The sequence below is a fragment of the Mytilus edulis genome, chromosome 11 (genome assembly GCF_963676685.1).
Source record: "Mytilus edulis chromosome 11, xbMytEdul2.2, whole genome shotgun sequence".
Classification (NCBI taxonomy): Eukaryota; Metazoa; Mollusca; class Bivalvia; order Mytilida; family Mytilidae; genus Mytilus; species Mytilus edulis.
Genome location: NC_092354.1, coordinates 39,232,037 through 39,247,778, shown reverse-complemented (window position 1 = coordinate 39,247,778; position 15,742 = coordinate 39,232,037). Strand labels below are relative to the sequence as shown.

Below are 15,742 nucleotides of genomic sequence, written 5' to 3'. Positions count from 1 at the left end.
GGACTGCTACTCAAGATTGAGTAGTTTTGTTGAATATCCGTAAAAACATTTTGTTGAATATCCGTACAAACATTTTGCCTTGAAGAAAACAGGTCACGTACGAAAACACCTGAGAGCTATAGTAATGAGAGTCGTACCCGTAATGGAACATGAAACATCGTAATGAAGGCCCATTAACAATCATCTCAACCCTCCCCTATACCTCTAGCCAATGTAGAATAAACATAGACACAGCAATATGCATAATCAAACTCAGTTTAATAAGAAGTTCGAGTCAGCTTTCAAAAGGTACATTTAACAAAACAAACTAAGCAAAATCAGAATGAAATGACATAAATTAACAAACGACTACTAGCAGTTACTGACATGCCAGCTCCAGATCTCGAGTAAATTAATTGAAAGATTGTGTCTTCGTCATATTTATAAAAAAATCTAGAACAATCCCTTTCATTATAAGTGTTTAGTACTATACCATCATAAAATATATGAGGAGAAAACAACCCGTATCATGCCAACAACTGGTTTAAGAAAAAATCATGACTGTTTATGTCATGTTAGTGTATACATGATAACCCTATGGTTTCAGAGGATAATAATAATTTTGCAAATAATTGCGATGATTTCTCACGGGTCCAGTTATGTTTGATGATCCATAAGTGAAAATATAATCTCTGCAATAAACTAATTAAAAACATTCATTTGATACTATTAAAAACGAACATAATTCTGAGTCAGATATAACTCACTATGCGGTTTCGCTTTGTACATTTTTGAAGGTCATAAATTGATTTAAAACACTTGATAACATTTACGTCAGATGCTCTAATTGTCAATCATGCCTCTTTCAATTCATATTTATATTTAAGTAAATTATAGCCTTGGAAAAGTACACATTCAAACAAATTCACAGAGTATGTCTTTGTTGAATTAAAACCCCGTCTAAAGTAGATGTAAAGGTTGAGCGAACTTGTTTAAAAATCATGTAATTGTAAGTTATGAATATTACCGTAACGGTATATAATGGTTACGTATAAGTTTCAAATACAAGTTTTTCTTTTTGCCAATTTTAATCGTTGTTATTCATTGTCGATAGAGCATACCCATTTTACGTAGGATTTAAGTCTATTTACTGACTAACTTCCTTATTATCGATTATCATTAAACATCTTTTAAGAGTTATGTTACAAATCAATAAAACGGACATACGTCATACAACCATGTAAAGTAGGAAACGATGCACATGAACTTTATATTTTAATAGATGTTCAGCTGCAAGGAGTCTAAGATGGCAAAACGCCATAATAACTAAACGACTGATCTTGTACATGTAAGTAAACTATAACTTTATACTAAGATTAAAAAAACAAGTTAAAATAAATGAAATCAATACGGTTTTTTCCGTCTTTGATTTTCAATTTCCATTTAGCCATAACGTTGTCAGTTTATTTTAAATTGATGAATTTCAATTTCCATTTCGTTTGTTTCGGTTCTCTATTTTCTAGTTTTGAGTTTAATATATGCCATTTCGTATGACATTTCGTACCTGATGGAAGATTTATAAGTATGCCATTTCGTACTTCATGGAAGATTTATACATTTTTTATTTCTTGGTAAAATCTGTCCCCTTGATGTGCGCCATTTCGTGCCTCATGAAAGATAAATATGCATATCATTCCGTACAAAATGGAAGATTTCATATCTTCCATTTCGTACTTCATTGAAGGTTTGCATATATACCATTTTGTACTTTGTGGAAGATTTGAATTTCCACTTAGTCAACTTTCTATCGATACGATAATACGAGAGAGGTTTTCTGGAAACCTGCTTTCATTTTAGCGGAGAGAAATCGTTATAGATGATTACGGCACATTGTATATAAATATAAATGTATGTTTTTATGATGAATTGTAAATTTTTGATTATATAGATGTTACATAAAATGCAACTGAACATAGTTACTATTTCAACCATATACCTACTCAAAGGATCCATGCAAATTAGTTTCATTTTGCTCATTGTAAAAAGTCATACTTGACCTAAAATACTTGATAATATTAACGATAATTCCTCAAATTTGCAATCATACCTCTTCTTATTACATGTAAAATTTTATATTCATGAAAACCATAGACTTCAAATGGAAAAATGCAAATTCATACAAAATCACAGAGCGTTTCTTGTCGATTATAAATCCGTCTTCCTTAAATTCTCAGGTAGACGTAAAGGCGGAACGAACTTGTATATAAAATATTTTTCCTTCTATATATATGATGAGTTCATTTGTATTGAAATTACCTGTAATTGTAAAGTGTTTTACGGTAAATGGTTGTGTAAAATTCAAAGTTTAAAATACAATTTTGTTTCGCAATTTTGAATCTTTGTTATGATCATTGAACTATGTGTTTTTATAATATTTGTTATTGTCATCGGATTTTGTCTAATGCTTAGTTTGTTTATGTGTGTGTGTTAAATTTTAATGTTGGGTCGTTGTTTTCCCCTTATACTTATGTTTTTATGATGAATTGTAAATATTTGATTATATAGATGTTACATAAAATGCATCTGAACTTAGTTACTATTGGGGTAAATTCAGTAAAAAATCTCCCATTGACTTTAATGCTAATCTATGTGTGGAATTAAATTTATATCTGATATACCTTTAGAAATTAGAAACTTTCATATATCATTCATGAAAGTACAAATGAAGCCCTATCTTTTGTAACAATAAAAACATAGGGTCATGCGTCATGGGCATTTTTGGGCATTCACATGACCTTGTTTACAAACAATGTAGATTCGCACTGAATTCCTATACTGACCCCCATTACTTTTTAACCCTGTAGTAAAAAAAATAGTACATTCAGCATTTATTTTTAAAGTTTTTTCAACTCTAGTTTTGATCCATCTACCAAAAAAATATTTATTACAAACATTATCTACCAATCAGAAGAGCAAATGACTTCAGTTTTGTACAGAAAGCTCTCCCCCAAATGGGCGGTCCCTGATGACGTATATTTATTTACTGAATTTACCCCTATTTCAACTATATACAAACTCAAAGGATCCATGCAAATTATGTTCGATCGAACCTCCTTATTCAATTTAACTTACCACTCGGTTTAAGTGGCGAAATCGTTACAATATACATTTTGTGTAGGGTTTCAGTCTATTTATCGACAAACTTCCTTATTATCGAATATCATTAAACATCATAAGAAAATCAATGATTAGGACATCTTCATACGTCATACATGGTTAAATAGAAACTGATGCAAATGAACTCTACACGTGCTATATTTGCAAAGTGTTCCCATGCAAGGAATTTAGGATGTGAAAAAACCTAATAACTAAATGACCGATCTGGTACATGTAAGTAAACTATTTATAATCAGATTAAAAATACAAACTAAAAATTTTGTTTTTTCAGTCATTGTTTTTTTTTAATTTCTGTTTAGCCATAACGTTGACAGTTTATTTTCGATTTATGAATTTCAATTTACATTTCGTATGTTTCTCTTCTCTACTTCCTAGTTTTGAGTTTAATATATGCCATTTCTTATCGCATTGAAGATTGATATGTATGTCATTTCGTACCTGATGGAAGATTTATAAGTATGCCATTTCGTACTTTGTGGAAAATTTATTTGTTTTTGATTTCTTGGTAAAAACTGTCTCCTTGTTGTGCGCCATTTCGTACCTTCTGGAAGATAAATATGCATATAATTTCGGACCTCATGGAAGATTTTACAATCCAATTTCGTACTTCATTAGAGGTTTGCATATAGACAATTTAGTACTTTGTGGAAGATTTGATCGAGCAGTTGTATAAAATGGTAAATTTTGGGGACGAAATGGTATTTTTTGGGTACGAAATTGCAGAAGTACGAAAAGGACAAGGTACGAAATGACTTGCTACCTTCAAAACGGACGTTATAATGGGTCATTTATAACACACTACTTTGTTTCGTTTTGCTCATTGTAAAAGGCCATACTTGACCTAAAATACTTGATAATATTTACGATAATTGTTCAGTTTGCAAACATAACTCTTCTTATCACATGTAAAATTTTATATTCATGAAAACCATAGACTTCAAATGGAAAAATGCGCATTCATACAAAATCACAGAGCGTTTCTTTGTCGATTATAAATCCGTTTTCCATAGATTCTCAGGCAGATGTAGATGTAAATGCTGAATGAACTTGTATATAAAATATCTTTCCTTGTCTATATGTCTAGGGGGACGGCTGCAGTGCAGGCGATTTGGTGTCACGATAGCTCAGTAGCATGGGTTCGAATCCCGGCGAGGGAAAAACAAAAAAATTGCGACAGCAAATTTACAGATCTAACATTGTTGGGTTGATGTTTAGAAGAGTTGTATATATATATATAACAATGTTAGATCTGTAAATTTGCTATATATATATATATATAACTCGTCTAAACTGCAACCCAGCAATGTTAGATCAGTAAATTTGCTTTCGCAAATTCGAACCCACGCTACTGAGATATCGTGACACCAAATCGCCTGCACTGTAGCCGCCCCACACGACCAACTGGGCTTCACTATGATAAAGCTTTCGGTGGGCGTGTATTACGTTTCCTCGTCAGTTTTAATTTGGGAAAGCAAATTTACAGATCTAACTTTGTTGGGTTGATGTTTAGACGAGTTGTATATATGTTCCAGACCGTATGAGTATTTGGACCGTACGCGTACGGTCTGGCTTATATTTAGAAGTTGGTCAAGTGTATTAGATACAACTGTATATAACAGATCAACGTAACTTATATCTTAAATTGATATAAAAAGTTCAATAGAAAATGAAATAAAAACTTAATATTTTTTATCTATTTAAACAAATCACGCTTATTTAATCTGTTAATCTCCTGTATTTAGCATGTCAGTAATTCATTAATTGCAGCCCAGGATGCTCATTGAAATTGAAGTTATCGGAAGTAAACATAATGTGGGAGGACAATTGTTTTAAAATAATTAGGAACTTTAAAAAACAAAATTCTAATGCCAAGGAACATACATGAACAAAACATGTCATTGTAAAAAAATTATGAAGTTCCTTATGGTACTGAACAAGTGTCACCTTGGGCCAGAGTAACAAAATATAATTCAGATATACGATTAAACAAATATTTAATTTCACTTGTTCGCTTATTCACTTTATCCATCTAATTGTTATAATAACAATTTGTATAACTTATAAGACAGATTTTGATAAATTTTTGTTTAAATTTAACCCATATGATTTAAAAACATGCATGGGTAGCTGGACCGTACGCGTATACTCATATGGTCCGACCGTACGCGTATGGTCGGACCGTACGAGTATACGTATACGGTCCGGACCGTACGCGTACGGTCCGAATATTCATATGGTCTGGAACATATACATAATGTACACAGCCATGTATCACCATCATTGCTGGTGATCCGATGGATAAATCTGTTGTAGAGTTGGCACTGACTCAGACGTACTTATATATATATATGAGTTCGTTTGTAATGAAATTACCTGTAATTGTAGTGTTTTACGGTAAATGGTTGTGTAAAATTCAAAGTTTAAAATACAATTTTTTTTTGCAATTTTAAATCGTTGTTATGATCTTTTATACTATTTGTTATTCTCATCGGATTTTGTCTAATGCTTACATAAAAAAGAAGATGTGGTATGATTACCAATGAGACAACTATCCACAAAAGACCAAAATGACACAGTCATTAACAACTATATGTCACCATATGTGACCGTGACTGAGAAAATGGGTCCAGATGAGATTTATATATATTTTCAGTTTTTTGACATTTTTTCAATGCTACTAATGTGCAAACCATGAATACAAAATTTTATGATGATATCTCAACTGGTTTCCAACAAACAGCATGTTCAAGTTCGGCATGTATTATCGTAAATTATGCATAATCAGAAAAATATGGAAATTCAACCAACATTCTAGAATGACTAATTGTTTCCATTGGCAATAGGAATGTTGTAAATGTGTTCCACCACAATATTGTATTCTTTTTTAATCTTCCGGAACTAAATATCTAAATTGATGACAAAAAACTAGTGTTTTGATGAATATTTATATGTAAAAGAAGTCGTTTCCATGGAAACAATAAATATGCTAGAACTTTATTTTTTTCATATTCTTCGAATGCCTTAATTTCTACAAATATTTTATGTGTTCTTTGTGGTAATGTACTATCTTAATGCCATTGTCCATTATTCTAAATTGTTTTCAAATTGATACTTTGAAATTAAGTCATGTAAGTGTCCTATTACAGTTTTGGTTGGTTTTTAGTTATTGTATGATTTGAATGTGTGTTTTCTTTTATAAGGCACATAAAAAATCGCACAAAAACTTCATCAGATTTTTACCCAAATCGAATGAAATACAGACTTGAACTTGATGGCATTGCTATTGAAATTTCTTTACTTATGACAAAATATACCAGTTCTCTGCCATGTGGTCAATTTACTAACAACTAACAATGTTTTGACTTTGTTGGTGACATAAGCCTTGCAGTTTAATATTTTCAAATACAAAAAATAGAATAGAAGACAAATATAAACATGTGGTTTTTTTATTTCATAAAAAGCTCTGTTCTTTATGGACACAAATGTTTATTAGATTCTCCTTCATTGGTCAACCACATTTATAGCAATTTTCCCCAATTTGCATGCAGAGAGACAAATGTACCACGGTCTTGCTGCATTTAATCCTTTATGTGTTAAGGTGTTTTGCAAAATAGATGTTGGAATTATAGTGTTCTTCTTTACAAACTTATTGGTGATAATAGATTATGAGTCACATGATTCTTTACATGTCAGTATGTTAAACATCTGTCTTTTGATATATCAACAAAACAGTGATGGTTTACTTTGTGCTTATATGCTGCCGTGTTAAGATATATTGCTGAAGGTATCGGTTCCAATTTTAATATATGACAGGTTTCTCCATATCCCTGATGAACTAACTGGACAATATTTTGGCTATTCCTACTGGACTTGGTGACATTATCTGTTATCTTGTTAAACTTTATTATTGATTTGTGTCTTTCGTTGGCCTTAATTCATAGGTGATTTCTGAATGTAACAGTAATTCAAGATTACATCAGGATAAGTATAAAAAAAAGTAAACTACTGTAAGCATGAATTGTCATAAATCGACAATAAACTGACAACGTCATTGCTATAAATGAAAAAGGCAAACAGACACACAATAGTACACATGACACAACATAGAAAATTAAAGAATAAACAACACGAACCCAGCCAAAAAGTAGGGGTGATCTCAGGTGCTCCGAAAGGTAAGCAGATCCTGCTCCACATGTGACCCCGTCGTGTTGCTTATTTGATAACGGCTCACATTCATGAAAGTGAAGGGGATTGTAGTTACGACGTAAGGAATATATCCGATATCATTTGTGAAACGGTTTTTCCATAACGGTCAACAAACTCATGATGGCGTCATAAAAAATTTACGAAGGGATGATTTCAACTTCACCATTTGGAACTCTTGATTTAATAGCTTCCTTGTGAGCAGGAACCCTCTATCAAGACAATCATGATAAGAAATGCAAGCACGGGAATATCGTATCAATTGGGAGGTATATACCCCGTATGCAGGTCTGCTGGAATGTTGCTACTTAGAAATGGAAAGTTCACAATTGGAAAGCTGAAATCATCTCTTGTGTCGTACATTTTTGTTTTCAACCGACCCTCATTGTCAATTTCTAGATGTAAGTCAAGATATGAGGCCGACTTAACTGTATCTGTAGTATCCTTTATATCTAGTTCAATGGGATAGATGCGTTCCACAAAGTCACCAAATTTTGAATTATTTAGTGACAGAACATCATCTATATAGTGGAAAGTAGAGTTAAAGGATATCGCTAATTTCTTATCTTTCTTCCTAAGAAGTTCCTGCATGAAATCAGCCTCATAATAATAAAGAAACAAGTCGGCAAGTAGAGGGTTAAGTTTGTTCCCATTGCAATGCCGACAGTCTGTTGAAAAACACGTCCTCCGAACGTAACAAAGATGTTGTCAATCATGAAATCAAGCATCTTTATAATATCAGTTTCAGAGAATTTTTTGTTTGAATCAGAGTGATCCTTTACAAAGTAGCATTTATCCCTCCCTAAGACAAGATAATTGTATCTACATTGGCCATTCTTCCTTATGAAACAAGGCAATACCAACTCTTTCAATTTGTCTTTTAGTTTAGAATGTGGAATACTTGACGTGTAAAGAGTAGAAAAGTCAAATGTTTTAATACTATCACAAGATGAAAGAGAGTTAGATTGTATGTACTCTAATTAGTTATCAAAGGTACCAGGATTATAATTTAGAACGCCAAACGCGGGTTTCGTCTACATAAGACTCATCAGTGACGCTCATATCAAAATATTTATAAAGCCACACAAGTACGAAGTTGAAGAGCATTGAGCATGTTGAGGATCTTTGGAATTTTTAAGTATCTACATCTGATTCACGCCACCTCTAGAATAGGCAGTTTCACAATAAATTTTAAGCCCGTCTTTTTTGATTGCTGATAAAATAGATGTTAATAATTTAGAAAGAGGTTTCGTGGAGCAGTTGGAAGACCCAGCAATATACCGTTGTTTGTTAGGACACTTATGAAGTTTAGGTATCCAATACAGTGATGGAAGATCCACTTCTTCATATTTGGTTGAAATTCCAAAGGAACATAGAACAGACCTATGATTATCCAGGATTTCCTCTTTGGTAAGTGTGAGTCGTATATTTCCAATTGATGGATTGAAGCTCACGACTTTTTTTTGATAACACATTACGTAGAGAGGTCACCGGTAATAACTTGGCCAGCCAGATTATATGTGAATTGGGAACTAGCACAAGAGCAATCAGGAGATTTAGACTTGAAGTCGTCAATATCGAGATCCTGCAAAACGTGTTTGTAATTGAAAATTTTAGTTGCAATAGGTTTGGTATAGGTATAAGAAATGATTGGTACAGACTGGTTTTTGAAATAAGGAGGTATTTTTGATTGAACTAATTTATGATGAGGGATATTGCCTGTGTTGACTCCATCGAGACCTTTGTTGGCAAATGAAAATTAAGATAAGATCATTTCTCTTTTTCATCTTTTCCAATGCGGACTGGATTGAAAAGTCTGTGACTTGCAATATCCGAAATTATAGCTTCAAGTTTGTATTGGTTTGAATGAGGGTTTGTAACCGTGGATTCCAAACATAAATCGAACAGAGACTGAAGTTTTGAAAGGGGTAATGAATTAAGCTTCGTGGGAATGTGATGAATACCTAACTGCTTTTCTATAAATGGCAGCAAGTCATTAATAGAGACATCATGCAGAGAAGGTTATGTACTTGAAAGATGAGATTATGATATACAATTTATGCTATACGTTGTACTCATGTAGTTCATTGCCTATATGGTCTTACTATTACCCTGCTCATATTGATGTTTACTCTGTATATATGTTACAGTGATTATGTAGATCCATAAATTTCCAGGGATTATAGCATATAGCTTCAGGTGGAAAGTGGAAAAAAATCAAAAATCATAAAACCTTGGTTAAAATGAACATCATAGGCTTATTAGACTATATGACTAGCAATAACAATCAATTGAACAAAAAACGGCTTTTTTGGAAGTCAAATAATGGTTACAATAGAAACCAGTCAATCTGAAACCCTATTTTTGGTAAAAATTCCGACAGGAAATATAATATCAGAATAAAGAATAGTGGTCCCTGCATGTAAATATTTTAAATATATAACCCTAAAATGATAAGCTAAGAAAACTCGTATCTAAAAAATGTTTATTTATGGTTGCTATGGTAACACAAAAATCGAATGGTTCAAGTTTATAAATTTTACTTAAAAATCAGCAATATTTTGATCAAAATTGTAAAAAATCCAGATGTATGTAATCTGAAATATGGTACTGACAAAAATAAGTGTCTATCATTTTAGTCAAAGAAAAAAATAAAATTGTGTAGACATTTGTATTTATATTGGTGGCAGCTACCCAACATTATGGTGTTTCGGAAACAGTTGTGTACAAAAACTATATATTGTCACCTTATAGGGGTCAATATAATTAAAAAAAAACACAAAAAAGTCATATGATTAAATTTGTACTGACAAACAAATGTCACACAAAAGTGTATTCGATTGTAGGAAAATATGAATACAATCTCCTTGGCAACAATCTGTTTTCCATAGCAACCAACTGAGGCTGAAATATTACAATGTTGATTTATAACAAAATGCACAAAAGTAGGCACTTGAAGCCAGATGGGAAAAACACACAACAGATGTCCAATTGTGCATTAAGATATGCGAAACTCTCATTAGCAACACTAATTCATGACATAAATGCCAAGTAACCAACTGATACTTGAAAATGCTCACGCTCAATTCATGGATAACAAGCACAATTTAAAAATATAAATACCTGATACAAAAAATAACTTAACAAAAAAGATCAATGTGCATAATTATATTTTATCTTAAACAACACAAATTCAATAGTGCATAGCAACCAGCATATGATGTGTAAAAGAGGGCGAAAGATATCAGAGGGACATTCCAACTCCAAACATTCAAAAATATAAAATGACAACGCCATGGCTAAAAAAGAAAAAGAAAAACATACAATAGTTTACAAAACATAATACAGACAGATTAAGCAACACCAACCTCGCCAAAAACTTGAGGGTGATCTTAGGTGCTCCAGAAGGGTAAGATCCTGCTCCACATGTGGCACCCGTTATTGAATTATATCATTTCATGATAATTAAAAAAAATCAACTTTGTTCGATGAATTCATTCATTTAATCTTTCTTTGAAACAGCAAAAAGCATATCATTGCATAGCCTGTTGTGAAAAGTTGTGACTAAAGTTCAAGTTTAAAACAATACTATTTGTTTTTTTTCAAACCTGAGGGAGAGGGTGACCATAAATATGTTCAGTCCTTTGCATTCGAAAATAAAATGTCATAATAAAACTACGATCTAGAAATAAGTCAACATGACCAAAATTGACCCCATAAGGAACTATGGCATTTCAAAGTAAATTTTGCTAATTTTTTCGTCTTTTACATAAATCTTCTCCTCTGCAACTACTTAGACAAAAAAAACCAGCGAGCTTGTCCTTAATTATCCTTAGTATATACGGTTTTAAAAATGTATCCAATGACCCCACCCATCATCCAAGATGGCAACCATGGGTAAATATATAAAATAGGAGCGAAATTCCTTTATTTGCTTATATCTCTGATACTAAAGTATTAGAACAAATATGACTGGTGAAAATGTTCATTAAGTCCTGAAATTTTATTAAGCATTACCGTTCTTGAGTTGCTGCCCCTGAATTGGTAAATTTATCATTGATAAAGATTAACTGTAAACAGCAAAATTAGTAGCAAAGTAGTATCTAAAAAATAAGTCAGCATGATCAAAATTGCCATTTACCCATAAAGAGTTATTGGCCTTCAATGAATTGATATTTGTCAGATTTTCGGAATCCTCTTCCTCTATCTAGTATTTGAATGCCTTACAAATTTTTGCCTTTTGACCCCCATTTTCCTTTTTATAATTCTTTTACATTATAGGCCATCTGTAATAGTTTATTAAATCGTTGTTATTTTCTAATAGTTTTAGAGAACATAAACTTTTCAATGATAAAGTATGAAAAATCAAGAGAGAACATTTCCCGCCAAACTTTCAATGGCTTATATCTCGAAAACAAGCACATTGACCTATATTTTATTTTTTGCTTTTTTGTTCTTTTAATAATCCCCTTTTATTAATTCCCTATCAATATATACCAAAGTCATGAAAAGCTTGGTATTTTGAAACTGAGAAGCGAACTTCCTTTTAAGTAAGTTTTCGTAAATTTTGTAATTTTTTACAAAAAAAATGTTTTCCTTTAAAACAACGAAAACCATTCAATGTCTAATAGCTTATTGATTAATCAACAAAGTTATCTTGATTTCGATAGATTTTAAAAAAGATAAGATTGTCAACAAAAATACTCAACTGACTTTATTGTAGGGTTGTCATATAAAATAGAAATAAAAGTGAATTTTTAAGGTTTGATATTTTTTACTTTTTAAACGTTTGTGGTTAAATGTTTACAGAGCCCCTTAGGGGCCATGTAAATATAATTATTTTTGTTTGTTGTAGATTTGATTGTGAGCTTTTGGCAGGTATTTCTATGGAATTGGTTTTATGAACATTTCAATGAAAATGGGAGAAGACGATATGCAGATGCCACTTCTTTAATTCATTGTCATGCAGTTGCAGTCGCTGTGTTAGTGGTGAGTTAGACGTTATCCCACAACGGGCTTTAACGTTTTACTCTTAGAAAACAAATGCACTTTTCAGAAGGGGAAAGAGCATGCACCTGTATTTTATCAGATTAATGTAGAAGATTGAGGACATGTCGTATTTTTTTTAATATATTTTTAAGATGACTTATAAATGTTTTTTTTAGAATTTACATGTTCCTTCTTACTCGAAAGTATAATCAGTTGACATCATAAACATGTTGTACACGTATTTGTATTTGTCTCCTCAAAATACCATGCGTTAATTCACTGTAGTTCTACTAGCCTATTTACAGCTGTTTATACATTATTTATACCTTGTAGCTATATATGGACATAATCCTTAATGAATGAGTTTGTAGCTCAAAAGTATTCATATTCAAACGAACATACATATCTGAAATAAAAACAAATTATAAATAGGTTATGATACCTAATGCCTACATATATACCTAGCTTATAATGCTTCTTTTAATTACAGAACAGAATGGCGACTTTAATAGGTATTCTCCTAGATGTGTCTGCTTCCATGCGAGAAAATTCAAAGGGAGGTATAAATGAAGAAGGTGGTGAATGGGCACGGTCAGTCTTTCAAGTTATTGATGACTTAGTCAAGCATGACGTATCTTCAAATAACCAGGTTTTTGCGATAGGTGTTGGAGGTTGCGGTGATGAAACATTTGATATTCTAAAAACCGTAAAACAATTTCAAGATCGACGTCAAAATCAAATGGAATCACAATCTTATGATGAAATGTTGGAAAGACTTTTCACAGTCCTAGAACAAGGAGGAGCACGCACAATTCGAAAATGGGCTGAACCAGCAGTCATTAAAAGTACAATAACTCAAGATATGATTATTTTGATGTTAAATGAACTTCAATCCAATGCTGACTTTCTCAGGAACTTTGTTGACCATTGTTTACCGTCTTCCTGTCGAAATTGGACAAGTGAAAGAACCGAAATGTTTTTTAATAATTGGTACCTTTCACTTCTTGTTAATGGGGTTTGCAATTTACAAAACGTATATGTTAATACAGCAACTAAATATGTCAAAGCTAGAGAAGAACATGTCTTAGATGTTGAGAAAAAGGCCAAATCATATTTATTGAAGCCAGTAGAAGATGTGTACTCAGTACACGAAGCTTCTGAAATAGTACATGGATATGTTGATGAAAAGACACTTACAGACAAAAGACTGGATGAATTAATGAAAATAGTTGAACCCTTCATTTATGGAAGAACACCTCTGTATACATCAATTGAAGAAGCAACAAAACTATTTTTGCGGGAAAAGTATTCAGAATATAGAAAACTTTTGTTTGTCTTATCAGATGGGGATCCGACCGATAATGGTGAACTTCCCAGAGCCTTGTCAAAATTCAAAAATCTAGATATAACAATTGTGACTTGTTTTATTACTAGATCGAACGATGTTGAGCCGCGTACTTTGTTTTGTGTTGAAAACTCCTCCTGGGATGATGGTGCGAAATTTTTGTTCAAATTAAGCTCAATCATTCCAACAGATCGATTGTACCGTTCAATTATTGAAAAACGTAAACCCAAATGGAATATAGATATCACCAACAATGAAACGAGGCTATTCTTACAAGTAAATCACCCAGACAACATCCACGATGCATGTGATCTAGCAAAAACCGTTGTATGTTCTCAGGATACATTATCAGGTCTTTTGGTGAATGTTTCTCTAGATATGTATATCAATAAAAGTACCAAAGATTTGACAGCGAAGGATCAAGGTGACGATAGCACTTGCTTTGCATTTGTTGCAGCCACCGTAATTCATTTATCGATCTATCGAATAATTGGTAGAGAAGGCGGCTACCCGGATTTTAAAGTCATTCTGGATAAGATTATACAGCGTTATGGAACCAAGACAGAAAGTACATTAAAAGTTCTTAGGGAAGTGTGTCCAGAATATCGTTTGCAATGCCGAGAAATAAAAATTAATAAAGCCTTGCAGGCAATCACAGAGAAACGACCCGTTGTTGCAATTTATAGGCTGACAAAAGATGAGGGGCAAATATTTAGCGATTTTTTCTATGGAAATCCGAGGGGTGTTCTTTCAAAAGACGAAATTGACATAACAAAGAGAGCCTCAATGATTAAGCCTAAGGACCTCAGTGGGCATGCTGTTGTCCTTACTAGTTTTAACGCCGAAAGCCTCTGTTTAATGTCATCATGGGGAGATGAGTGGGGAGATAATGGTTTCTTTAGAGTCGAGAATGCTGATGTCCTGAATTTCCGGTTTATTGATGTATTCTGGGATTCCAACAATCTTACTTCCGTTGAGAAAGCTTACTACAAAGAACATGGACAAAGAATTGCACATGAGCTGATCGAAAAATATATCGGGTTACAGAAGGCAGAATATAAATGTCCATTATGTAAAGTCATATCCTTGGTCAATAAGTTTATAGGATCAATAAAGGATGCAATTTGTCCGGAATGTAAAGGAAAATTTCCATGTGATGATGCCGGAAACATTCTTGCAATGAACATTTATTTGACATCATTATCTGCAAAACCTGTTGAATATAAGAAATGACGCATTCTTCAACCTTTCAGATTAAATATAAACCGGTTCGTAACATTGTGTGAAGAGTAGATTTTTTTAAGAGTATCTTTAAATGTTTCTTTATTAAGCTTCAAGGGATTCAATTCTCACATTCTAATAAAATAGCTTGTAGTTTTGAATCTTACATGGTTATAATGTGTCAATATCATGTGGATAACCCATTTTGTCAAATCTTCTCATTATATAAATGCTATTCAAACTCGTAAATGGCAAATTCTAATTATCATAGACAACGTTTGTTTAATCTACATTGTTATATTATTTAAACATAGTTCAAACGCATATCCTAGTAAACATAACTGTTAAGTTTAACATTTGAAATATCCTTTTATGAAGTGAATGTTAATCTCAAATCCAGTTTAAACAATTCTTTGGTATGTCAAGAAAACTACTAAGAAATATAAAGAACTGTCAGTTAAAAATTGTTGTTGTATCAACAGGTTTCACTCTAGCTCACTCAAATTATCAAACATTTTTTTTCAAACTGGCCACATCAAGCATTACTAGAAATTTGTCAAATGTAAACACTCATCTTGTTAAGAAGTCCAACTTCATGAACCGTGCTAGCTTTTAAGTAGGAGGAAAATTTTAATCAAAATGTGTACATTATTCATCATATATACAATGTATATTTAAACATATAAGTTATTTGACAGTTTTGTATCTGTGAAAATAAATGAATTACTGTCAATGATACGATAACGAATTTAGGCAAATATTTAGAGAGTTTTTCTATTGTATTCCCTGGGGGGAGAGGGGGGCAATAACTTTTTTTAAGTTAACCTG

At 32.3% G+C, this 15,742-nt stretch overlaps 1 protein-coding gene across 1 annotated transcript; it reads left to right on the top strand.

The window, feature by feature from the left end:
- The first annotated feature begins 980 nt into the window (after positions 1-980).
- Positions 981-15,082, top strand: LOC139495550 (uncharacterized). Its single transcript, XM_071283818.1, has 3 exons — positions 981-1,327; positions 12,215-12,348; positions 12,839-15,082. The coding sequence occupies exon 3, from the start codon at positions 12,845-12,847 to the stop codon at positions 14,924-14,926; it is 2,082 nt and encodes a 693-aa protein (XP_071139919.1). The 5' UTR covers positions 981-1,327; positions 12,215-12,348; positions 12,839-12,844; the 3' UTR covers positions 14,927-15,082.
- The last annotated feature ends 660 nt before the right edge of the window (positions 15,083-15,742 follow it).

What these genes read in the sequence shown, in the direction of transcription:
- LOC139495550 (XM_071283818.1), top strand. Translation starts at nt 12,845, where the DNA reads ATGGCGACTTTAATAGGTATTCTCCTAGATGTGTCTGCTTCCATGCGA.